This window comes from Vigna unguiculata, chromosome 7 (genome assembly GCF_037176805.1).
Source record: "Vigna unguiculata cultivar grain cowpea cultivar isolate G323 ecotype 2 chromosome 7, ASM3717680v1, whole genome shotgun sequence".
NCBI classification, from domain to species: Eukaryota; Viridiplantae; Streptophyta; class Magnoliopsida; order Fabales; family Fabaceae; genus Vigna; species Vigna unguiculata.
In genome coordinates, this window is record NC_140798.1 from 35630777 (window position 1) to 35658456 (window position 27680).

General features: G+C 31.4%; 5 protein-coding genes across 5 annotated transcripts; 3 read left to right on the plus strand and 2 right to left on the minus strand.

Annotated features, from left to right (window-relative positions):
* The first annotated feature begins 2075 nt into the window (after positions 1-2075).
* On the plus strand, positions 2076-5638 carry LOC114189939 (SET domain-containing protein). The gene is made up of 5 exons (XM_028078669.2): positions 2076-2217; positions 2433-2805; positions 3400-3596; positions 4323-4596; positions 4794-5638. Exons 1-5 carry the CDS (start codon positions 2207-2209, stop codon positions 5472-5474), a joined length of 1536 nt encoding a protein of 511 aa, XP_027934470.2. The 5' UTR covers positions 2076-2206; the 3' UTR covers positions 5475-5638.
* Positions 5639-7910: 2272 nt separating this feature from the next.
* LOC114192554 (zinc-finger homeodomain protein 4-like) lies at positions 7911-8836 on the plus strand. The gene has a single exon (XM_028082307.2). The coding sequence runs from the start codon at positions 8034-8036 to the stop codon at positions 8628-8630; it is 597 nt and encodes a 198-aa protein (XP_027938108.1). The 5' UTR covers positions 7911-8033; the 3' UTR covers positions 8631-8836.
* A 2251-nt stretch (positions 8837-11087) lies between these two features.
* On the minus strand, positions 11088-13060 carry LOC114190073 (peroxidase 47-like). Its single transcript, XM_028078838.2, has 4 exons — positions 12728-13060; positions 12154-12342; positions 11883-12045; positions 11088-11693 (listed from the first exon to the last, which is right to left on the minus strand). Exons 1-4 carry the CDS (start codon positions 12974-12976, stop codon positions 11314-11316), a joined length of 981 nt encoding a protein of 326 aa, XP_027934639.2. The 5' UTR covers positions 12977-13060; the 3' UTR covers positions 11088-11313.
* A 3121-nt stretch (positions 13061-16181) lies between these two features.
* Positions 16182-21304, minus strand: LOC114190628 (PHD finger protein At1g33420-like). Its single transcript, XM_028079588.2, has 5 exons — positions 20650-21304; positions 19650-19776; positions 18787-19002; positions 17708-18328; positions 16182-17269 (listed from the first exon to the last, which is right to left on the minus strand). Exons 1-5 carry the CDS (start codon positions 20984-20986, stop codon positions 16432-16434), a joined length of 2139 nt encoding a protein of 712 aa, XP_027935389.1. The 5' UTR covers positions 20987-21304; the 3' UTR covers positions 16182-16431.
* A 3918-nt stretch (positions 21305-25222) lies between these two features.
* LOC114191362 (SKP1-like protein 14) lies at positions 25223-25795 on the plus strand. Its single transcript, XM_028080532.2, has one exon. It carries the CDS (start codon positions 25223-25225, stop codon positions 25793-25795), a length of 573 nt encoding a protein of 190 aa, XP_027936333.2.
* Positions 25796-27680: the final 1885 nt, after the last annotated feature.

The following is a 27680-nucleotide window of genomic DNA, read 5'->3' on the forward strand; positions in this document are numbered from 1 at the left end:
AAAAATTCAAAAAAACTACGAAGTGACACGTAACAGTCATTGTTCATGGTCGTTAATGATTTAAACGATGTTAGCAAAAAAGGATCCAATTGAACAAAATTGACAAAAATTGGAACATATTTGAACATAAAACCAAAATTATGATTTATTTGACAAAACTTGACGAAAATTGAGACCAAAAAGGTATTTTAACCTTTATATAAATAGAAAGCAACTCACTTTTTGAAGTGAATATTAAGAGAAATGCGTTTTTTTTAAGAAAAAGTTAATAATTTATCCAAATAACAAATTTTGTAATACATAATGAAATTATTTTTCTCAGCTGAAGTTTGAATTTCTTAAATAAATAAAAGATTACGAAAAGTCTTCACCTTCTAGTATAACTTTTTTTTTTATAATTTAACTTGTTTATTTACTTTCAATGGATAAGAGTTTGGTTGTAACAAGGATTAATTTATAATAAGAACGAAAGATTAATAAGTTGTAATATTGAGTTTATAATAATAAAAATAATAATAACTATCGTTCTGTAGAACCGATTGATCTCAAGAGTCTTTATTATTTTATGAGTCTTCATTCTTTGACTTTCTCTTTGAGGTTTATCTCTGGACTACTCTTTAGTAATATTCATGGATGGTGAGTACTTGCAAGCACTCCTTCAAGTTAGTAATGTTTTGATATGATATGTGAGGAATGGTTAAACTTATAAAACTCACTTATATGTAGACATTGAACTTACTTTGTATTACCTAGTTATTAATCTTGACTTCATTACCTCGAATGTTCCATTTAAGGATGTCAACAAAATTCGTATCTGCGGTATCCACGAATAAAACCTATAACGGGTAGAAAAATAAATATTGTAAATGGATACCCGTGAGCAATGAGTACGAATATTTTTAATACCCTCATGTTAACGGAGCAGGTACGAGTATCATAGTATCTGTACCGTGGATATTTGTACCCGCTATACTTTAATTTAAATTAAAAAATAAAAAAATAATTAAAATATTAACATATTAACATATTTATTTTGAATTAGTTATTTTTTTGTATCAATTGGTTTTAAAAAAAATCATTTTTTTGTAAAATGTCATTCAACACTATTTAAATGGGTTATTTGGACTTTGTTTAGAATTGATGAAGGTTATGTATTATATTTTATTTAAATTTACGATTAAAATATGTTGTTAAATATTTACTTTTATTTTTTTATTAATACCCGTGAATATTCGTAGATACTAAAAAAATATGCGGGTACTTACATAACGGATATGAATACGGGTATGAGACAAATATTAGGGTACGAGAAAGCTACTATCCATACCCTATCCACCCTGTTGACATCCCTAATTCCATTATATGTTCGTACTCTATTTAGATTTGCAAATCAACGCTTGTACGTTTGTATGTTGCCTACCTATATTGGACGGAGACACATATGTTCCTATAATGGACCGAGATATACACGGTCTCTTCGTGGAAATGCTTAACTGAGTCAAGCTACATTTGATCCTCCCATATAATTGTGGGTCAAGATATAACCGGTCCTTCTTACACCAATTACTTATTTTCCTTATGGATGGTTCAAAATGTTCTCATCCCCTTGTAACTATAATAAATAATAATAATTATTATTATTATTATTATGATGATGAATTGTTAGTTATTCCATTAAAATAATTAACATTATTAGTATTGTGATTGTTGGGATGATTAAAACAATCATGATTATAATAATAATAATAATAAATATTATTATTATTAATATTATTATTGATAATTAAAAGAATATTTAAAGAATAAAATTTTCAAAACATGACATACTTTAAGAAATAAGCTTTCCACAAAATTTAACGTTTTATTTCCTCTCTTTTTTTCTTCCTATCAAAGACCGTGATGAAGAGTGAAGGTCTAAGAAAAAAGAAGACACAGTGATGGCAATGGCTGTAGAAGCTACTACAACAATAGTATGATGCACTAAGAAAGGGTATTTTAATCTTTTTATTTTTTTTCTTTATTTATAGTATGAGATGCATGTAGTAATACTAAAGGTGCAAGAAGCAAAAGGCTTGGAATTATTCAACACCAAAAGCCCAAACCCAGAAAGTCTGAACTGCACTGCATCTGCCACTAGTGGTGGCAGCTCGTAACTCTAAAACCCTTGCCACGTCTTCACCCAACGGACATTTCTGTTCCTCCTCCTATGGCTTCCAGGTACGCCTAATTTCTTATTTCTCTGTCATTTTCATTGAAAATCGAACGAAAATCTCCAATGGTTATAGCAAAAAGCCGAGCTTTGACACACTCACGCAATAAAGTCATAATCTTTCTGTCATTGCTGCTGAACAATGATTTACCCATTTGCCATTAAACACAGAAAGTGTTTCTGTCCGTGAAGAACTCATTCTTGTTACTATCTGTCTACACAGGCGTTTGAGGACATTCAAGCGGTGGATGAAATCGAAGGGTTTCCAGTGGAGCGATACATTGGAGTTTGTGGATACACCTGACGAGGGAATAGCGGTGAGAGCTTTGTGCCAGTTGGAGGAAGGTGATGTTGTGGCCAAAATGCCAAAAGAAGCTTGCCTCACCACCAAGACTAGTGGGGCATGTGAGATCATTGAAGAGGCTGGTTTGGATGGTCATTTGGGGCTAGCATTTGCCATCATGTATGAGAGAAGCTTGGGTGAGGACTCACCTTGGTATGGATACCTTCAACTCTTGCCTTACCAAGAATGCGTGCCAATTGTTTGGACCCTCAATGAAGTAAACGAGCTTTTGTGTGGTACTGAGCTTCACCAGGTATACCAAGTATTGTTGAGCTTAATAATCAAGAAGGACGGATTAACATTGACCATTTAGAGCCATGCTATACATGGTAGTAAATTTTTATCGTTAATTCGAATGTGTGAAGATGAAGATAGGATGCTTTTGTGTCTTGGTTGAAGTTTTGTTATTAGATTGCCTTTCATGTATGGTTAATTTAATTGAGCTCCTTATGAATGGCTTGTTATTTTCTTTTGATTTATGCATTACAAAATCTCATTGGAATTTTCATATTCTGAACTATGTCATGGCAGGGGTTGATTAAAAGCTGTCTTATAGTATTTTTCACAATTATATCCAATGAAAGGGAGTTTAAACGTTAAAGATGAGAAAAAGATAGAATTAGTTAGTTTATATGCTGATCGCCTGGTGAGCTCTGTACTAAAGAGGAAAATAAACTGAGAATATCTGAGAAGTTGTGATTGGCACAACATTGAAAACTTATAAGATAATTTATGGCCGTTCCTTTCAGCCTTTGCATTGGCATCATACCAGTGATTTGAATCTTGGAATATAACACTATGTGCTTTACCATATGAAAACTTTCTGATCTCTTACAATTTTAGGCAGACAGTGCAAGAAGACAAGGCTCTGATTTACGAGGACTGGAAAGAGAATATTCTCCCCCTATTGGATTTAGCACCTTTAAAGCTAAACCTGAAATTCTTTGACCTAGAACAATACTTTGCTGCGAAAAGTCTTATATCGTCACGATCCTTTGAGATTGATGATTACCATGGTTTTGGCATGGTTCCTTTGGCAGATCTGTAAGTAAAGCCTATGACCATTAACATGGTTTTCTTTTGTAGTCTTAGTGTACACCTTTATTTTCCATTCATTACATTTTAACTTCGCTGTAACTCAAATTTGTGACTGGTTTTAAGACAAGAGCGATAATTTCTAGATCTAGCTTTAAGGCTTTTGAAATTCAGCAAATGCTGATAAATTTATTCTGTCAAGAAAATTGTGCCTTCTTGTATTTGTATACTATTTCAAGAACTGCAGTAGTGCATCAGAATCTGGTGATGCTTTACTTTTTAATTTAAGTAAATTGTTGTAGCAAATTTTCCATAGAGATTGACCGTGTGTGTAATATGCACAAATTTTCTTTTGAGCTAGAAAACACAAATACAACATATGATATGAAGCAAGAAAATAGCTAACAGACAGGACTATAATACAATACATGCTTTTAGCACAGTAAAAATTTAATTCGAAATATGGAATTGTTGTATTTGTAAACAAATCATTGTATGCACATAAAACTTTTGTTATTGTTGTTGTTCCCATCCAATTATTATGATATTCCCATTGGCTCTGCTTTAAAGGTTTAAAAATAAAAGTAAAACAATATAAAAATGTAACTCTAAAATGTTCAAAAACTACATGACACAACAGTTATTTTGAAGAGTCCGTGCTTTCCTGTTTATGTATAAGATCTAGATCTGAAGATTTTTCCATTCTAATAATGTGTATACTGTCTTCTGCACTAGATTCAATCATAAAACAGGTGCAGAAGATGTGCATTTCACTGCTATGTCCTCTAATTATGAACCAGGTAGTGATGTTGATGGTAGTAATAATGATGAGGGCATTGTTAAGGAAGAAGAAGCATTGGCTCAAAATTCCTCTACGGATATGATTGCATCAATTGATCCTAATGTTGGGAACATCATTGATAGTGATTTGGAGAGTTCTTCAGTTAGCGAGGATGATACTTCTATGTTGGAGATGATTATGATAAAAGATGTCAGTAGTGGAACTGAGGTGAGAATTTTCCTTTCAGTTGTATGATTTTTCTTCCTTGAGTTCGTAATACATGCTTATCTATAGTACGTAGTTTTGGAAATATGCTTTACACTTCGAATTGAAACGTTCAATGTGCTATGCTACTCTTGATGCAACCTCTTATTATTCCCTTGAAGTTACTCTAATACTCAAGAGTTCCTCTTGCCTAATAACAGGTATTTAATACTTATGGACTATTGGGTAATGCTGCTTTGCTTCATAGATATGGATTTACCGAGCAAGACAATTCCTATGATATTGTAAACATAGACATGGAGCTGGTACTTCAATGGTGTTCTTCAGCTTTTTCTGACCGCCACAGTAGAGCAAGAGTTTCCCTTTGGAGAAGGTTAGGCTATTCCGCGTGTGGCAGCCAAGACTCTGAATATTTTGAGATCTCATTTGACGGAGAACCACAAATTGAACTCCTCATTTTATTACACATCATGTTATTGCTAGATGATGCTTACCAAAAGTTAGACCTATCGGTATCAGTTGCTGGGAATTGTCCTGAATCAAATGGTGGAACTACCCATCTGAATGGTAATATCTTCCCCAACGAAGCATTTAACATGAGCAAGAAATCCTTGCTGCCTAAAAGGGTTTGTGATGCTTTGTTGTCGCTTGCTGACATGAGGGAGAGTCTCTATGGTTTGAACTCACTGGAAGATGATATTGAAGCATTGGAAAGGTGTAGTTTAGCTAGAGAGAGGAAGCTGTATCATTCTTTGGTGTTGCGCATCAATGAAAGGAAGATTCTTCAAAAGCTCAGAAATTATGCTTCACAGCCATTTGAAATCAATGAGCATAGTTCACCTAGGAAGAAATTGAAAAGGACAACAAAGAAAACGGGGTGATTTTTTTGGCACTCACTTTATTTTATATTTTCATGAGATGCTATAACTTATATTTTGGTGCACCCAGTCATTGGCATATGCAAAAGTAGCATAGAAGCCTCTCATTTGTCTCATTGGATTTTTGTCAGCAATAAAAGTAATGTATCATTTTTCTTTTTCATTAATTATTCAGTGTACCATTTGTTGTGTTTCCGTAATTTATGCCATTATCTCTCATATTCCTTGCATTCTTATTTTATATATTCCTCTTGTAGATCGAGTAAATCCTTGTATTTGAGATAACTAAAGGAGGTAATATATGAAGAGTTTGCATAACGTTATAATTTATTATAACTGTAGTATAGTTTAAATGAATGGTAAAAGTTTCTAGATAGCTGAGATTGTTTGCACCACTTGTCGCATAGCCTTTAGTAATTTGGTTCTTGTAATTATTCTTCTGTGTGATTCATAGTTGGTAACTTGGTATTAAGTGGAGATCTAGACTCTATTAGACTTCTGAGAATTGTGGTTTTCTGCGAGACTTTTATTTGTTTCATGATTTTCAGTTGCTGCTGTAGCGTGTAGACTATATAAAATTCAAATGAGTGCTAAAAATTTAAGTAATGCACAAAAAAAGAAGTTTTTTCTCGAAAGTTCATAAACTAAAACAAATGGTCTTTATTTAACGTTATAAAACCTTAGAAGGCAAACAAGCAATCCAAGGTGAATATTGAAATATGAAATCTAGAACCATCTTCGATGGTAGAACTCATTTTATGTTTTTAATACACTTTTTACAAGTTCACTAGTGTTATATGTAATTTAATAACTATTAGTATTAGTATACTAAAATTTGTTCTGAATTCTTATATGATTTTCAATGAGTTTCACAATATATTATCATACTTTTAAATTTGTCTATTTTGTCTCTTATTTTTTGGACAAAAACTATAAATCAAGTAGTGATAACCTGTGAAATCCAACCCATTTTACTACCCTTATCTTTAGTACAGTTGCAAGCAAAACTTACACTTCCAAATCCTTCTCCTGTTCCAATTTCTCATTTTCATTATTCTTCATCATAGTTTACTTTTTGGTTGGTCAAAATTTACATCCTCTGATATAACTGCTGGTATACAATTAACTCAGAATAATCTCACATTATTGATGAATTTTTCACGAACATAGGCTATGATTATTGGATGTAGAGGCTGTATGGAGAGGACTTATTATGAGCAGCCTATAATTGTCACTTGTGCTTAGGGCCTAATCATTGGGGTAGCTTCTTGTTGTTTGGCACAGTCATTGTTCAATTGTTGTACAAAAGCTGTACAATGACAGTAAATATATTCTCAACTTATTACAACTATTAATTATTATTCACTTCTCAAATCATAGGTATAGACTTCAATGATGTACTTTTATGCTTATTTAATTTTTAGAGAGAATTAACCTCACGATTTTTTTCCTCCTCACCTCTTTCTTCAACTTTATATTCTTAATTTGTTTGCTTTACAGTGTTAATACAGATATCATGATTAGTAGCAAAAAATGAACAATATTAACTTCAAATTTTAATTATATATATACAAGGTATGATAAATGAATAGTGACACATCATCACCATAAAAATATGTAAGTTTTTCATGTTCATTTACCACGTCAATAATCTAGCTTCTGTTAAGTATAAATGACATGCAATCAAAGTAATACAGTTCTGTAAAAAAAAACATTCAAGTCCTGTTCCTTTTACAAAACAGGACTAATCTTTATGAGATACATAAATAGAGAAAGGAAATATGAGACTAATATTTGCATATTGACAAATCAAGACTTTCTATTAAGCTTGCCTAATTCCTTGCAATTGAAAAGGATATCTACATTTTTATGGTAACTTATATGGAAGATAGGTATGCAAATGGTGAGTGGGGACAACCAACCACAGTCCAAATCTAGGACAGTTCAACCCTGTTTTGAGTAATGCAATTATTGCAGCTTGCAAAGCAATGGACAGTCTTTTCTTCTAAGTGGACAGTTCTCCACAAATACTAATCTCTTTCGGCTTCCTGTTTAACTTTTCTTCTTTTCTTATCTTTCTTTGCCAATCCTTTCACTAATTTAATCTTTTTAAAGGACAACATTCTAATAGCGTAAGCTTGATGTCTAACAGTGTATGCAAAGCAAAGCAATGGCATGCACCCAACTTTTCAACTGTCTCTACATACTCTCTAGTCTAAAACACATTTATGCTTTCTTTATTTCATTGTAATTAAGTTCTTAGGTCTCTCTCACACGCTCAACACATACATAGAGACAAATCTGAACCATAAACTTTAATTTTCTAGCGATAAAGTGAACAATAAAATAGTGTATCAAATACTTTTTGATTCTCTCTCACACCCTCAAAGTTATATATATTTGTTACTTCACTTGCAAAATTCACAATCAAGACCTCGTGTACTTTTTTCCATCAACTCCAACTTCCTTATAAATACTTTGCAGCAACCAGTTACAGCTCTCATCAGATAAAATTGCCCTTTTTGATTCTTTAATCAACACCAGTTGTAGAAGCTTCAACAAATGGAGTCAAACAATTTGCATAGTGATCAAAGGGCAGATAAAAAGAAAATAAGATACACGGAATGTCTGAAGAACCATGCAGCTGCAATTGGTGGCAATGCAACTGATGGGTGTGGCGAGTTCATTGCTGATGGAGAAGAAGGAACGCTTGAGGCTCTCAGATGCTCGGCTTGTAACTGCCACAGAAACTTCCACAGAAAAGAGATAGAGTCTTCTGATTCCTATTCCAATCCTCTGATGATTGTTCCTGACACTACTCAGATAGTGCCCATTTTGGCTCAGTTATCTCCTCACAAAAGTGGTTCAATTAGTCCTTCTGATGTGTCTGATGAGAAGGACTGTGAAGACGGGGTGACAAAGGAGGAGGGAAATAATGCAACTGAAAAGGTGAAGAAGAGGTTTAGAACCAAGTTCACACAAGAACAAAAGGAGAAGATGTTTGTTTTTGCAGAAAGAGCAGGGTGGAGAATACAGAAGCTAGATGAATCTGTGGTGCAGAAGTTTTGCCAAGAGATTGGAATCAAAAGAAGAGTCCTCAAAGTGTGGATTCACAATAACAAGAACACTTTTGCCAAGAGAAATCCCTCCACTAGCTAGCTTTGCATGATGCAACATCTTTGCTTTGTCTTATTGCCATTTGTTTTAAGATTTATTTCCCCAGTGTTTTGCTATACATTTCTCCCCTTTTTTTCTGTGTTTTCGAAGAGGAAATGCAGCATCTGAATATTAATTCTAGAGTCATGTGTCGTTGATCTCTCTGTTTAATTTTGAGAGCAAGATGGTTTAGAGTGTTTCAAACACCAATCTACACATTTAGTTCATTGATACCAATTGGTAAGAAAAAATCATTTGCCGTTCTTCGTTCTTTGATGCCATGCAGAGGATCTTACAAAAGATGTAATAAATATGCAACAACGGTGACACAATACAGAAACCATATATTGTCAAGAAAATGTGTACATAACAGAAAACAATAAATGTGAGAATAATGTTCAAAATTTGGATTTGATTAACCGATTAAATTTGATTGATGAATTCATGAAGTGGACTTAGGCATTTCCATTTATCTACCTCTTTCTGCTACGTATAGTTGCATTAAAACTACAGATTCAGACCACTGTCATTTTCTATACTTATCAGTCAATCAGACAAACGTTATTAAATGTATATGGTTAGCTTTGTTATATAAGTAATAGATAAATATAAGTGTGTATGTATAATTTTCTTTAACTTTATTATAAATTTGATCCACAATTGATTAATAGTATCACAGGATTATTAATCTTCACACGTAGTTAAGTAAATGGATAAATATGATTTGTTTGGCTTCATAAGTGGCTGATTGGAAATGAAACTATATATAAATATTGATATAGTTAATAGTTTCAGGATATTATTGAATGTTCAGTAATAATTGATTTTACTTGACAAGTAATTAAAGGTACTTTAAAGTTATTAAAATGTTTAATAATAATTAACTTTATCTCACAAGTAATTAATACTGACCACATATTATTAATCATATTCATTCAATATTAAGTATATATGAAATATTCTTGTAATTATGTGACAATTACAACCTTTGCATAGACAAAATGCTTATCCTTAGAATAAATGATTTTTAAAGATAGATTTTTATTTTTTTTTTGCTTATTTATTTATGAAACTACGCATGCATAAGGTCTTATAATACTTGAGATTTTTGTGACACTTGTTTGACTAATAGTTGAAGACGTGATGAAAAGAATTGGTGAGTGGAATTGATAAAAATATTTTGAAGTCGGGCGCATGCGCAGAAAGAAAATAACTTTCGTAACATATAGTTAAGCTTAAAGCTTAGGATATCAAGGGATTAAAATACAATTAGATAGATTCTAGTTATGATGATCATACATAGGCATTAATTGATGTTCCTTGATCCTTGTGTGGTGTAGGAAATAACACCAATTCATAACTATGAGATTCATTAGTAATGTTAGCAAAATGTGTTGACATGTATAGTTTTTTTAATTCTTTTATGTATGTTTTGGGTTAAAGTTTTAGTGATAAATACTTTTAAGTGTGGCTGGAAGGTTTGGTTGGCAGCAGAATTTGATTTTTTTCCTTTATTTTTGGTATAACATTATATATGATTAATGGCAAGACCAATTAGGATATTATTATTGGGATATTAGACTATCCCAATGAGAAAAGAATGACTATGCAAAATTTCCTCTTTTTTTGCATTCTCTCAGCTGAAGACTATCCCAATGGGACTTTTCTTCTCACAATTATGTTTTCACTCATAAATTTAAACCTAGTTCAAATGAGACATATACTTGTTTGTTTAGAGAAATTATTAATTAATTAATATCTCAAAACTTACCCTAAAGAAAATTACAATAAATTTGTTTTCACATCAACTAATAACATAGATTATCAACTTGATGCTTAGAAAAAATTTGTAAACTATAATAAGTTGGGCCAAAATGTATGTAAGAAATATTTGGAGACAATTTACAAATCGAAAAACAAAAAGTAGAAGTCAAAAGTAATTTTATTTTCATTAAAGATATTCTTATTTATAAATTTTTATTTTGACTTGATTGATTTCTTACATGACTTGACTTAATCTTATTACTCTACCAATTTATGTGTTAAACTTTACTCCCCTTTTTCTCGGTGTCACGGGTTGAGAAATTGTATTATTTTCATGGATTTATTTCAATTCAGCTTGTTATATTTTGAGATTTTGTAGTCCAACACGAGGATAAAAATCAGAAAATGTTGATTATTCTTTGGAAATAACTAGTTATAATCATATGGTTAAACTCTTAATTAAAAGGTTTTTGTGAAAATCCTATTATGAAAAGTTTTTACAAAACATATTTCATATGTTTTGAGAATCACGTTCTAGAAATTTGTTTCAGAAATTCTGTTCGAAAAATTTGGTTCCAGAAAGCTTCCAGTAGTCACTTTTTCGGAAGGCAAAACGGTTATTTCAAAAGTATGAGGAGTGCACGTAGAACTTTTGGGGGTGCAGGAAGTAAAAGCCCAACCTCTAAGTCCAAAATGTTCCAAAGGCGGCCGAAAGATCCATACATATTTATTAGTGGTAATTAATGTAACAAGTCATCTAAGTGAAGCATTTTTCACAGGATTACAGCCATAAATACGAATACAATACATCCAAGGGATACCAAATAGAACTACCTAATCACCCATATGCATATCATGTAGTTTTAACTAGTGGCAAGGATTGAGGTTGTCTTAAACCTAAAACAATCAGAAACCTCATTATTCAGTTTATTTTGCGACAATTTTGTCGTACTTCACCATTGTAACTGTCTTTGACATCAAGCAGACCCATCTTCACCATTGCTTGCTGGAAATCGAAAAAGAACATGGCTTGGTTGAATGCATAAGCGTTCACAAAGTTCCTGGTTTTGGGGCTAGTGTACAGTGTCTGGTCTGATGTAAGAACCCCGTTTCTCCTCAACAAAGCGTTGAAGTAAACGTTGTCAAAATCGTTACTCGTCGCATCGAACGGTTGCTTTGCGTTGTCCCCAGAACTGCATGTTCTCGCAAGTGTCTTCGCAAATTCTGTGTCCAAAGTTGGATCCACTTGGCTCAACCGGTTCTTGAAAGTACCACAACTTGCCACTCCTAGTGTATGAGCCCCTGAATACGCATACAATATTCCAATACTCAACATTTTTCTACTCTCTAGTGAGTTAATGAAGTGCTTGTAACTTGAGTTTATGTAATTTTCATATGCATCTTGATGTTTTCAAGTGTTGTAGATAAACAAGGTTCTGAGTTTATGTTTAGCATGATTCAACATGATTAAGAAGAAGATAATGTGCCTACCAGAGAGAGCCACCATCTCTTGTGCAGAAAAACCACGTTGACCAAATGACCTAATGAGCTCAGAGGCATTGAAAGTAGGGAATGGTAAATTGATAGTATCTTCAAATTTGGATCTTCTTCCATCTTTTCTTCCTTTAGGTATGTCATATACTGGTCCTCCTGCCTGTAATAATTTCACAATCAATAGATAAACAACGTAAATAACTATTTCATTGCATAGGAAAAGAAAAGGAAATGAGTAATATTGTATTATTTGACTTGAATATCTTACAAAGAAAACTGCATCTCTAGCAGCCATGGCGAGAATATCAGCGCATGAAACCACACCAGGGCATTGAATTTCAAGCTCTTCTTTGATAGCATCTATGACTTCGAAGCCTCGCAGGCTCAAATTTCCTGGAGAATCCTTTTCTGCTGTATTATCCTTAGTGGAGTCAATCAAAACCGAGCCATCACATCCCTATACGAAAACAAACAATTTTGATGTGTCAGTGGATTACTATATAACATTATGTGGACGCAACTGTTAAAGCAAATTTGTCCTTTGTCGAGACACATGCACCACACTACATCTTCCACAGTGGTGAACATTTTAGCGACAAGAAATAGTTGGGTAACCACTTTCTTGTTTTTGACCATTTCCAGTAATAAAAATCGGAGTGCAAGTAGAATGATTATTGTTTATTTTAGAGTACTTTGATTTTGATACTATGTTAGAAGTGAATTTTAAACCTAACTCAATTCTATAAACTCGATTTGTAAGATACTCACTTATATATATTATAAAATTGTCTTATTTTTAGTGGATATGGTATTTCCAACAAACTTAGAGAGGGAAGAAAAACCTGAATGAAGCAGTCATGAAAGTGCATTCTGATAAGAGCAGCTGCGAGAGTGGGATCTTGCAGCAAAGCTCTGTTGACAGTGTTCTTAACAACAGGTTCAACGAAAGGACAAGTCATCAAGTAGTAGTTCATGTTCAAGCCATCTGCACCGTATCTCAAGCCATATGCAAACACTTCAATTAGCAAAAGCACTGTAACAAAGTTTGCCATGATCACCTTTGAAGGCCTCACACATGATTTATACAACATCTTCACAAAACACAGACACACTTATATATACTGTGTTTGTATAGCGAGAGGAGTGAGTGAGGTTGATCTGCAATGTACAAGACCCAAAAATTAAGAACCTTATATAGTGGGGGATAGTTGGCAACTGCATAGTGGGGGGTACGGCACTAGTGTAGTGTGTGTGTATACACATATTATATATACTTTATTATACTTGTATAATGAAAATGATTGAAAAGAAGTGTTGGCCAAAACTTACAAAAAGATAATCTAAAACAAAATAGAAAGTTGAAGATAGTGGTGTGTGCACTTTATTATTTAGACCTGCACCATGTTTTTAATTTCTCAAATCCTACCTAATCATCTAAGTCAATGTAAATGTTGCGGATTAATATTTAATAAAAATATATTGCATGTGAATGTTGATTGCATGTAATTAAGCTGACACGTTAGGAGTTTCACATAGGTGACTGACGAATGCAAGAGCCACTCGTGTGGTTGCAACAATTAATTCATGAAAAAGAAAATGAATTTTTAACTACTAAATTTTGACAACTTTCTCTTATAATTTTAAGTGGTATCTTTTAAGTGATTTTTCATTTTTTCTATTTTTTCATTTTTAATATTTCAAAATCACTTAAAAAATTACACATATTATAAAAAAAATATTGTCAAAATTTAGTAGTCAATGTATATTCTCCTTAATGAAAACCTTTGAAAGACTTCCAAACTAAATCCGCATTAGATAAAGTAGAAAAATGGTAGAAAAGACTCTTAACCAAAATTGAGATTATACTTATGACTACATTGCTAGGAGCACCGAGAATATGAACGAATAGAGTATTGCAAGTCAACTTTATCTTAGAAAGGTGGAATCTATAATTGAGTAAGACATCAGATAATAATTAAAGTTTTGGTACCACTTCAATCATAAATTAGTTAGATAGCATAATTAATTTTCCGATGATTACAAGATTACTTACTAAAAGACTATTAACACGCGAATGTCAATTTCATAATAAATTTATAGTAATAAAATAAAAACCCATTTCCCTAATTTGTATATACTAGAAAAGTTTTCTAGTTGACGAGGAATAAATAACTATTCTTAATTCTTATGGTATTGTTGTGTTAGGTAGAGTTTTATGTATTACATTTCATAAACAATAAATCTCAATTTGATAGGAAAAATGTTTGATAGGAAAAAAAATTTTGACACCATTTGGAGATCAATCGACAATTCTTATAAAGATATAATAATTTTAATAAAAATTAATTTTTATATTTTTAGAAAGAAGAGAAAATGAATAATAATAAAATTTGGTATCAAATAAAAGTAAAAAAAGTGTGATCTCAAAATATCAATATCCTTTATCAAATTATATGTATATATGACACATCGACAATTTTTGCTTCTCTTTAATATTTATATTTATTGTTTATGTTTTATGGTAGAATGTCTAACTATCAATTTTAAGTTTTAAATCATATAAACTTTAGTTTACTATATAAAATAAAATATTTCACTTCTCTTTTCTCTCTTAGACTCATTTTATTTAAAGAACTTTCTTTTGGTTAAGTAATTTTTCATTCTCTCCATAGTTCAATTCCTTCTATATTAACCCAATTATTTTTCCTCTCAACATTTGCTAAGAAAAAAAAATGTTCTAATTGTCGAGATAAGAAAAGTCTCTTAAAAAATATACTAAGTGTTTACTTATCATAAAAAAAAAAAAAACACATTATTTTGTCAACAGAGAAACCATAATAACTTCCTTTTCTAGTGTTAGAGAAATAGAGAAAAAAATTAGGAAAAGAAAAATATTTTTTCCTTCAGCACTCCTCTAATAGTTGTTTATACTATTTTCAAGTATTTATTCCTTAAAGTTATAAAAATGACTATTTATATTTTTTTTGAAACAATTATATTATTGTCTATTGTCAAATCTTAAACCTAAAACATAAAACCTTATTAATTTAATAAATTGAAGCAATGCATCTTTACATATGGCCACATACGTTGAACTTGTGGAAATTAATTCGAAACTTTATGCTTTACGTTGTTCAAACTCATGTATTGTGATCTGATTAGTTGTCCATAATATGATAACTTAATATTTAACGTAAGTCAAAAACTAAAGCTTACTAAGTGGGGTCGTTAACAAAGTTGATGCAGCTGGTTGCCATTTAGATGTAAGAGAGAACAAATTACAAAATGTGATGAGTGCTGCAATGTTTGTGCTAAAGTGGGACGAAACTTGTTGCTAATGAAATGGAATCCAAGCTAGAAGGTGAAGCACCAAATTTTTTACACCTTTTATTGATTTTGCGAGTGCTGTAGACACGTTTGTTATGATAGTGGTGGTGCCTACTTTACAACCCATTTAATATTCTTATGTGCACATTACCATCTTCAAATTTCAATTATATTTTATTCATTATTTTTATTTCCTTCAAAATAACTGTCAAACAATTTTTATGTTTCTATTAGCACAAAATATATACATTTTGGGATATTTCGACCGATAGTTTATACCCTTTTAACAATTCTGCTAAATTAGAATAAGATTGAAGTGGGAATTTATAGGTATAAGGACCATTTAATTTGTTTTCAAATACAAGGTTGATATATTCATCCTTTTTTACTTTTTTCTTTCTTTTCCAGTTTATCATCTCTCTCTCTCTCTCTCTCTCTCTCTCTCTCTCTCTCTCTCTCTATATATATATATATATATATATATATATATATATATATATATATATATATATATATAATATGTGTTTGTGAGAGAACTGTCTTATATTCAGAGAGTAATGGATAAAAACATTGACCTTATGTATTTAATTCTGGTTTATTAAATTTCTAGATCACAATTTAATGGCCGAATCAATTCATTAGTTTGATTGATACAGCATCCTATTAGACTAAAATAGTGCTCTAACAAAACATGTAATATTTCAGATAAGAGAAAGTTATAGTTTTTACATTACAAATTAGAAATTAAAATAATACTACTTCACTATTATTGAAAGAAAATGACCATTTAATTCAATAATATTCACTAAAATCCTTGATAACAGTATTTCGAGGAGAAAATACAGATAAGTTAACAAAATTTAAAAAATATAGATACTTGTTGTGATAGCCCATTTATCCAACCTTCTTACAGTTACAGCATTATATAGAAAAAAGTGTTGAAATATTTTGAAAAACCATGAAGGTCAGTTAGAAAGGAAGCAAGGAAATTTGAATATTTTTGATTTTACGCCCTCCACATCTTTCGGTCAGTGACTACTATGTACACAAAATAAACAAGCTAAGGTAGAACCTGAAATATGAACAAGACATGCCCTGTCCCTGAACCTATCTCTAAGGCCTATCTGTGTGTTATGTACAGGTTCATTCAGGCCCAGGCAAAAAAAAAAAACATAAAAAGGAGGAGCTTTCCGTACAAATCTGATTAGCACCTAACTAACTAACTAACATCAGATGGCACTGGGAAGGTTTTCCCGAAACAACTAGTGGGAGTGGTAACGTTAGTGACAGTCTCATCTTTGCAGTGGCCACCAGATTTGAGTTTTGATTCAGAGTTTTGGCATTTGAGGCAAACAAAACGTGCTGGAACGGGATCAGAATCATGGATGTCAGAACACCTGGTGTGCCGCCACACTCCGCATATATCGCACGCCAACATTCTCTCCCCATCGTCATCCTTCGCCCCACAGCTGCAATCTACAGTCCACCTCTCAAGTCCCCGTTCCATCCGGAACTTACTTAACCCATTTTTCCCAACGCATCTTCCTCGAACACAAACTACATCTTTCGATCCTAACAAGAGCTTGACCTGGGTGGAATCTTCAACACCGCTATAGCCTACTACCTCATCAACTTGAAATCTTCTGAACATTAGATATACATCTTGAAAAGCAATCGCTGCTTGACTTTTAAGCTCGGCCACTGTGGCGTTCATGGGCAGCACAATTAATTCCGTTGGAGCTATGGCTTCTGGATCTTCAGATTCATCTACGATTTCAACCTGACATGAGATGCGTAACTTGTGCAAATCTGACAATGGTAACAACTCAGGACTATAATCTTTTACAAACTGCTTGCAGTCAAAAAGCTTCTGAACTGAGCTCATCGCCAGAGTCCTCGTCCCTGCTTCAACATAGTTTACCATCATCTGTGGATGAAGCAGAGAGTCGTATAAATATCTCAAGCACTGTAGGAGGTTTTCTTCGGATGGATACTTCGAGCCTGAAGAGTTATTGTTCGCTAAAATTCCATAGCAAGCACCAGTGGCAGGCTCAAGTCTAAAGCAAATAAAATACCACAATATTAGAACCGATTCACATAATCATATCACATAAAACCAAAAGATAATCTTTCAAACAATACAAATATATAGCATAAATCCTTTGAAAAGAACATTAATATTTGAAGGCCCAACCTCAATGTTAATGGACTTCATACGCAAACACTTCAGCAATAATCCAGATGAAAAAACCCAAAGAAAAAAGCAAGGGAACGACAAAACATACTTGAAATTATTTTTTTCGTCAAACATCATGCATGATGATATTGCCAATAACAAGTATCAAATTCAGCCTCATGCAATGAAGTAGCCCGTGTTCAAAAAATCCTAAAATAGAAGCATCGTTGCATCTATACCATGACTCGTGTACGAGTCAGTATGTATGAACTTCCTCTAACAAGTTAAACATTCCATATGAATCGGAATGAAGTCTAACCTGAACTCATAAACTCCAGTTTGAGGATTGCATCGGCTATTAACAACCATTCCACCATAGACCATTTTCCCCCCCAGTTCTCCCAGGCAATAATCAAGCAGTTCTGGAGAGCCCACCTTGCAGGCCGCACCCCTAAGAGCACGCCAGTTTACCCACTTAGACTCGGACACTGCACGCAGCACTCTGATCATAGCTTGCTCCACACGTTCAATGTCAGCCTTCTCCCAAGAAATTGACAGTCCAGAAGCATTAAAACGACGCTTCTTGCAGGCTGTGTCATCAACATTTGACACATTCTTGCGAGCATCACCAATCAAACCCATTATGAAACAAAAGAGGTCTCTTATATTTACAAGCTCATGCTCTGATAAAGACTGGAAATATTTTATCATGTCCTGCACACGGGAATGGGGTACCGGCATCTGTCCCTGGGAAAAGGTGGACAAGGGTAGGTTGGATAGGTTTTCAACAGCAGACTTGTATGCTTCATGCGTGAGACAATAGCTACCAGAGCCAAATCTATAACCCCAGTCACCATACCATGGGTGTCCCTTCATAATGGCATGGAGCAAACGATACTCTAGGCCATATTTCTTTGAAACATCCATCACGCTAACTTTTCTGCCCATGACAAAAGTGAGGAAACATAAGAATTCAACCCAATATTCACAAACCACAAATAACCAAAACAACTACTCCCACTGGAAAAGGGTTAAGTTATTTCAAGATACCCAAAAAGAGTTGAGTACTTTAGATGTCTCTCATCTCTAAAACAGGGTACATCCTTATGTGACACGAATTTTAATTCCAGTAACAGTTTATTTTTTAAGAAAAGCTTCTATATCATTCTTCCCCGTCTAACTGCTAACTAGGTGACAAGACTGTCACGAGCGACAAGAGTATTAAATAGAAATTATATAAAAATTAGCTCCAAGATAAATGCTAATTAGGTAATCAGCGTACCATAATCGACACAAGTATACAATAGAAAATACAGAGAGAATTAGCTTCAAGACAGTTGAAGTATATGTTCAAAAAAGAGATCGCAATTAGTAACTACGATAAAAAAGAATCCTAACCTGACTCCAAGAGTGTTGCATAGGCGATCCCAGAAATCCATAATATGACAACCAGAAAGAAATCTAGAGCCCCCTTCTCTGCCATTAACCCGTAGAAGGTGCCCATATCCATTGCCGTGGATTACGCCGTGTAAAAGATGAGTCGTGTTCTCTAATTGGTGGTACACCCAGTCTTCAACATCATCAGTGGTGGTCACGTGATTGCAAGACTTGCATCTGAATATAGAAAGCATTACCCAAAATATAAAATCAAGGACAGCACCGTTGCACTCATCCAAAATAAGGTTCACTTAACAGCTAACATGACTTTGGTGATAAGCTCTTTCAAATAATATCAAGGCAATCCAAACATGCTCTGAGCCTCAAACGAAAATAAACTACCCTCTCCTTCGGCATACTATGAAATTTCATACTAAGGCAATCCAAACATGCTCTGGGCTTCAAACGAAAGGAAACTACCCTCTCCTTCAGCAAAGGTGAAATTTTATACTAACAGATCTACTTCACTGTTGAAAATTGAAATTAACAGAAGGACGCTCAATGACACAAAGCCCCAATAAATTTCAAGCTTTGCCAAACAGGCATTCCATTTCAGCAATCAACCACATTAATATAGAAAAATAACTCGGTAGCAACAATGTTTTCATTTAGAGAACAGCTAATTTTCGAGACTTTGTTTCCCAAATTTGTATCTACAATCAAAGAAACAGTGCGCAAATTAGAGTAAATAGCTAACACAAAATTGACAGAATAAGAACATAAACATATTCAAATTTATTGGCGGTATCGATTACCCTAGACAGCAATTGAACAGATTAAAAGAAAAACAAAAAACACTGCTTAGGTAGTCATAAGTTACTTACTTGGATTCTGACAAATGAAGGATGTCTCCACAGCACATACACGGCTTGTGGTACCCACCAATAGAGCTTCCATCGGCTTTGATTATAAAATGGTATCGCTTCCCGCACACTGGATGGCCGCTCCAACCTAAATAATAAATCCGTAAGTTTCAACTCAAAGAAATAATAAATAATAGTAATATTTACAGCCGCAAAAAAAAGAAATTGACAAATCCACGCGAATTTCCTCATAAACAATAATAATAAGTATTAATGACTTAATGAATAATATCAATAAAAAAACACTAAATTGGGAAAGATCACGATTATGATCAATGAAAATTATGATTTATTTATGGAAAAAACCAGCAAATCCAGACTAGTATACGTGGCGGACGACTTGAGAGGCACGTCAGTACTAACTACCCAAAGTTGGACCACGACAATAATGATTAAATATAATAAATATATAATATTAAATAGTATGAGCTGTCACGCAACAAAGACAGCAAGCAGTGTCCCCACAAAAGTAAGACCGACGCGTGGCATCTCACACTCCTTCCACCTGTCCGAGTTCTTATGGGCCCCACCTACCACCTAACCCTTTTTTCCAGATCCTCCAATATATCTCTCAGGATTTTATCGTCACCAACTCGACGATACGATAGATAGTCCCCTTCCAGTGATTTACCAGTCATTTTCCTTATCATAATAACTGGATATTATTCTTTGGTATACTCACTTAATCATAGTTATAAACTTCGTCGAATTTATGATTATGTAGGCATGTTAAAGTAGTAATAATAATAACAATAAATAATAAATTAATCATAATAATAATAATAATAAACGTCATATCGCGAAATGAACACGATAATTTCGGTGAATCGTTTCATTTTTAATTTTTTCACAAGTTGAAGATCGGGAACCGGGAACCGAAGAGAAACCTGGAAAAAAAGCGAAGAAACCAAAATGATTCATGCAAGAGCGAACCGGTTGAACTACTGGCGAGTCAACTCACCGAAAACACGGCACTGATCGCAGTAAACGGATCTGGATCTGGCGACGTCTTCTTCCACAACGTCAAGGCACACAACAGGCGAGTCGGGGCCTTCGGTAAGCTCGCCGACGCGAAAGAGTATCTGCCACGTCAGCAGATGAGGAAACAGCGCGTACGGCGGCGGAAGCAGCGCGTGCTTCGTCAGAAAGGAGCGAACGTTGGAGCGAAAGGGCCCGCCGGCGAAGTTCTCCGCCTCGGCGAGGGACGGCGAAGGGAACGTAAGGAAGTCGTAGAAATCGGCGGTGACTCTCTTCTTCGCGGCGCGTTTGAGGCCCTTCCCTCCGCTCACAACCATCATGGAGGCGGAAACAGGCGCGTGGTCCAGCGTAGCAGGCGCGTGGGGAAAGATCTAGAAGGAGAAGGTCGGAAGGCTCTGGATCGGGTGGGAAGGAGAGAAATACGACGCCGGAGTTTGGCGGTTGATAGAGAGAGAAAGAGAGAGAGGAAATGATCGTTTCAGATTAGGGTTTGGTAGTGTGTTTTCTGTTTGGATGGTGAGATTTGATGGTCGTCGTTGGATTAATCTGGATCAGTATTTTTGTATTTATACACCCAACACATTAAATTATTCTTACAGTTTTGGAAAAGGAAAAAGAAAAAAAGATATATTCCTTCTGGGCATTCGCGAGAAAACTGAGTCAGTTTGGGAAAACTTAGAGGAGAGAGAATTTCAGGGATCGGAAATCTTAGCCGTTAAGCGAGTTTACCGCCATCAATGCTCATGCATATTAGACCAAGTTTTTTTTTTTTTTCTTAAAAGTTAAACAAAAATGGCGATTTCTTATTTTTAGAATGGTTATCACAACAAAGCTTGCTTCAAAAATGACTGCATTAAAAAAAAAAACACGTCTTTTTTTCTAAAAAATAATTTAAAGAACTTTTTATGTTCCTCTTTCTTTTGCTAACTTCTCTTCTTCTTTTTATTTTCTTTTAATTTTTCGTATTTGTGTATGAAAGTGTTGCATGGTTAAATTTATATTTTCATAATTATTGGTATACATTTTAAGTACCGTAATTCATACTGCTTTCATAGCAGTTTCCAATTACGAAATTAGGAAATAAGAAAGATAACATTGAAATGTAGAAGATTTATTTCCGAAAGAATATATATACATTGTGTGTGTAATTGTAAAGAAAAAAAAAATGGAGAATTAAAAGCAATAAAAGTTGTGATTTGGAAATTCAAAACTTCGCAAAGAAAGAACTATGCCGAGGGTTTTTGGGATAAGAAAGGTATTCAATGTAAACGGAAAATTTAAAATAAATAATAGTTAAAAATTATATATAGAAATTAAGTGGGAAGTTTATTGGAGAAAAAAACATAATAAAAGTGTGGGTATATTTATGTTTAAGAATAAAATTTTAAATATACAAAATTTAAGGCTCTATTAATGCCTCAGAATATGTTATTATATTTGTTATTAATGAATGTAAACAAGTAAATAAGAGTTATTAATATAATCATGTCAATCGCTTGATTATTCTCTCATACATAATAAGAAGTATCTTTGAAAGTGTAGATTAATTAACTGTTAATTTAATTTAACCAATGACTTTGTGTAAAATTATGTGTGTTATTACTCATAATAATCATATCCCAATATAGTTTTGTGATTTGATTTGTTTTTTTCATTAAATAGCTATTTGAACCGAAATCAAGTCTGACTCGACTTGGTTTGCTTTTAATTTAACGTAGATTTTGAATTAAATTAAATTAATATTTAATAGTTTTACTTAGATTCATTCATGTTGTTTTTATCATTATAAAATTATTCAAGAATTATAATAAAATTTCTTAAACACAAAAATATATTACGGATATTTTATCACTAAAACTATATTTACAATTTTAACTTTCTTTCTTATTTATATACGAAGAAAATAATTTTACATTTAAAATTTACAATAAACTTTGTTTTATAAACGTATAATGTGTATTGTGAGCACACGTCCACTTAGTCAATTATGTTGTCAGGATTTGAGGACTAGTGCCGATAAGTCAATTAAATAGTACGATTAAGACTATAAGCCTCGTATTACTTTTGTAATGAAGATTATTGAATGATTTGACCATAACAAGTGAAAACATGTACGGAAGTGAAGAGTCTTAAGATCAATAATGAATCATGTTTTATCTTAGATACAAGCTCCATTAGGTACTTAACTTTAGTTTTAGGTTACAAAAGATATTTCAACATTACAGTACACACACACAAAAAATAATTTATTACATCTAATATAAAAAAAATAAGTTTAGTTCTCAATTGTAAAGAACTTAGGTCATATAAATTGAAGAGACATTGAATAAATTGAAACCAAAGATAAGAAGAATACCCTTTTCTAAGGCACGTAGTAGATACTCAAAGCCCTAATTATGCCTCCCATTTACATCTCTGTCTCCAATTTGCATCTCATCTCCCTCTTTAACCAAAATGAGAGAAATCACCATAGATGAAGATGGAGACCCAAGGAGGAGAAGGGAGAGTTAAATTGGTAATAAGTTATATTGTAGTAAATAAAAGTTATTTATATAATTATAGTGAAAAAATTACAGTATGATTGATAATAAGTTAGAAAATAAAAAATAATTAAATAAAATATATCAAAATAGTATTCTATATGATGAAAATAAATAACAAATAAAAATATTAAAAAATTAACAAATGTGTGTCTTTGAAACAATTTGATAGACTGTTGAAAGAAATCGCATAAAGGAAAAAAATGTATAATTAAGTGTATGATAAAATGAAAAATACCTTAGAGATCTAATAAAACTTTTGTAATATCAACATATATACTCAATAGTTAAAAAATAACGAAACAAGTTCTTCAAATAAAACAAAAATTAATAATAATAAGTAAAGATTTTTTTTTATATTACTTAGTAAATAAAATGTTTATGCTATTTAACATTTAAACTGAGAGTATTAAACATTTTTCATGTGAAATGAAAATATACAATAAATAAAAATATTAAAAAATAATAGAAATATTTAAATGTGAGACAATTTTTTTTTTAATTGACATACACTATTTTAACATAATTACATAAAGATTATGATAAGATAAAAAATATATTGAAGATGTGAATGAGTTTCATTGTAATAATTTAAACTGTAATGGAGATATGGCGGGATGTGTATATCCCCATACTCAATTGAAAAAGTCGGGAAATCTCCATACTCATACTCAGTCAATGTGGGAATTTCCCGTCAAAACGAGAACGGGTTCGGACAATTCCCACGAAGATGAATTTATTTATCATCTATAGTTCTAACTAATAACTATAACTTTTGATTTAGTGATAAACGCTCAATCTTAACATCTAAAAATACTTTCTCAATTGTATAATTTGAAATATATTTAAAAAAAAAAAGTTGGAGAAATACTTTTATTTTTTTATTATGATTTTAATGAAGGAAGAATCTGGAATTTATAATTGTTACATAGGTACAGAAAAAAAAAGGCGTTACTTTTAATTGGTAGATCCACTTAGAGGTAGAATAGTTAGGCTTTTCTATTTTGCTCGAAGTTATAAATTTAAACTGAATTAAAAAAAAAAGCGATAAGATGTTTTCGTCCCCTGTCTTCAATAAAAATAAAAATTAATATTTTTTTAAGTTTTAGATTAATTTAATCCTTTATTTTAAAAAAGGTGCGAATTTAATTTTTTAATTAACTTTGTTAAATTTATCTTACATTTTAATGAAAAACGAAAACATATTAAACGATTTAAATAATTCGTATGTTATTACGTAAAGCACTCAAAATATTACATAAATTTATAAATTTAATTAAAAAATATAAATTAAATAAAAATAAAAATAAAAGCTAATTTTATTTTTTATTAAAAATATATTTAACCTAAAAGTAAAAATCAGAGACACTATTCTGTCTTAATCGTATGTGATCTCCTACCTTAAATTTTCTTATTTTCTTTCTTGATTGTGTAGGAGGAGAATATACCTCCGGTTATAAAAACAAAATAATTAAATATATTTTATATCTTTTATTATTATCTTTCATCATATATATTAAACAGTTATTATATCTTTTATTTAAAATCCAAAAAACGGTCCCAATTTATCTTTGATTAGTTTTGTTTAGTTGTTATTTAGATTAGCAATGAAATCAACGTCTAATGAAGTTGGTTGTTAGAAATATAGTTAATATTTTAATTGACAATATTTTTATGTTTTGTTTAGATTGAATAATGAAAAATAAAAAAAGTTATTTAAATTATAAGAATAGACTGGAGAGTAAGGTTTACTTATTTATCAATAAGAATAAATTTATAACATTGTATTGATAGAATTAAAGATAATTACATATATCATATCTATTAAATTTTAATATTCCTATAATAACATAAAAAAAGGAAAATAATTAAAAGATATAATAATATATATGGATATAGATATAAGATATATCTCATTTTTTGCCTTATAAAAGTATCATCCCATTGTAAATCAATATCAAATTGTTTTTCAACTTTACACTCCTTTATGGTTTTTTTTTTCCAGAGTAACAAACAATGGCAGAGAGAGGAGAATCGTCGGAAGCGGTTATGCTGAAGAAAGCAAAGGAAGAAAAATTGCGAAAGGGGAAAATGATAGTTGGAGATGAATCGAAAGCAGAATTTGAAGAAGGAGAAAAGGTTAAACAATATGAAGAAGAAAAAAAAGTTAAACTGGTAACTTCAGATGGAGTGACCATGGAAGTGGAAATTTCAATCGTGAAGGAGATGGAAACTATTCAAACATTTATCGGTGCCATAGATACTGATGATTCTTTTATCTTTCCAATTTCCAATGTGAGCAGCCACATCCTGAATCAAATCATAGAGTTGGTAAAGGGAGAGTATGATGAAGAATCGGCGAAGAAGCTGAGTCATGATGAGTTGAAGGAGATGCTTGTCGCTGCCAATTACCTTAACATGAAGACTCTTTTTCATTTTATTGCCACCTGCATAGCAAACATTATTCAGAATAAGAGTGTTGAGTTTGTTAGAGACTTTTTTGGTATAATTAATGATTTTACAGAGGAGGAAGAGGCTGAGCTCAGGAGAACTAATGAATGGGCATTCCAAGGGGTCGATGAAGATTGAATTTAATTTTACTATTACAAGTATCAATATATATATTTTTTTAGCTTTTTATTTTTTTAATGTATACACACTTTTATTTTCTTGTTATGAATAAATATTTGTTAAGATTTTCTTTTGATTGTTATATTTTTAGTTAGTTGGTATTTCTTTCGTGATATATTCAAATTTGTGATAAAGAAATTGTTAATAATTTTTTATTTGTTTTGCCTATGTCTATCTCCATCGCAAGTTTCTAATTAGATAACATATTTTAGAGATTGTATTTTACAACTTATAGATTATTTATCTAATTTATTTTTAAGGGATTAAATATGGAAGTAATTGAAGTAATTTATTTAGTAAAATATAATGCGTCATAATGTATTTTAAAAAATATTTTAGATGGTGTAATTCACACATAATTTTAGATTCAAAAATATGTTTTAGGATGTGTATTCTAAAATTAATCCAAGAGATATATTTTCAAATAAAATCCTATTAGATATTATTATAAATTTTAAAATTTTAAATAAGTTGACATTCAAAAATTCATTATTATACGAAAACTTTTTAAAAATAAAAATAAAATAAATAAATATAAAATATGAGAAACCATTCAAATTGATGATAAAAATTACATTTCACACCGTTTAGACAAATTATATTTATTATAAAAAAATTTAAATAAATATATTTCACACAACATGTGCAAATTATAATCATTTATATTACTTTTTATAAATTAAATTATCGGACATGATTTTGTTCGCAAATACTTTAGAAACTTTAAAGGACACGAGGTTAAAAAATACAAGTTCCATACTTTTATCTTTTTATTATAATTTTAATGAAGGAATAATATGGGTATGAAAAAAAAAACATTTACAGTTACTTTTAATTGGTTTGGATCCATTTAGAGAGGTAGAATATCTGGACACTATTTTATTTTCTTCAAAGTTTTAAATTTAAACCGAATAAAAAAAAAAGATAAGATGTTTTAGTTCTTTAGTAAAAATTAAAATTAGTATTTTTAAAATTTTAGATTAATTTAATATTTTATATTTAAAAAGGTACAAATTTAAATTTTATAATTAATTTTTGTTAAATTTATTTTACATTTCAAATATATTTATTTATTTATCTATTTTCAATTTAATTATTATTATTTATTTTATACCTATTTATACTATTATAACACAAAATATTAATAAAGTATTATAATATAATTTATTATGTCATGAAATATAATTAAGATCTTTCTATATAATCTTTTCAGGATTTTACAAAAATTTTAATTTGTTCATCATTTATCATTTTTCATATTTATTAACTTTTTATTTCTCGTTTGTTTCTTGGAATGAATAAGGTGTTAGAGTCAGTTTTATTTAGCTACTTTATTTTTTTGTTACTATACTACTGTAATAATCAATAAGTTGAGTGTAATTAATATATGCAACTGAAAATTTAGTTACAATTTTAATAGCTTTTATTTTTCAGAAAAATATTAAAAAAAAAATGCTCCAGAGAACTTGAAATTAATCTAACTATTTGTGTATGCAGCTCATGAATTGACTGTATGTTTGTTATGTGAATTCTTTTTAAATAATTATAAGTTTGTTTCCTTTTTCAAATATGTTAACTTTTTTTTTTCTGTGTTGTAGTTTATTTATGTTCAAGTATCTTATACATGAAAAGAGATACCGTAAGTAAGGATTCTTAGCAATAATATAGCTCAAGAATGATATAGATCGAAGATGTTTCATATTTATGTCTTCTTTTATATTTTAGAGATTGGGTTAAATATGTTTTTGTTCCTCAAGTTTCAGCGAAATTTGGAATTAGTCCATTATCAAAATTTTTGACCAATTTAGTCCTTCATCTTTAAAAATGCGTTAATTTAGTCATT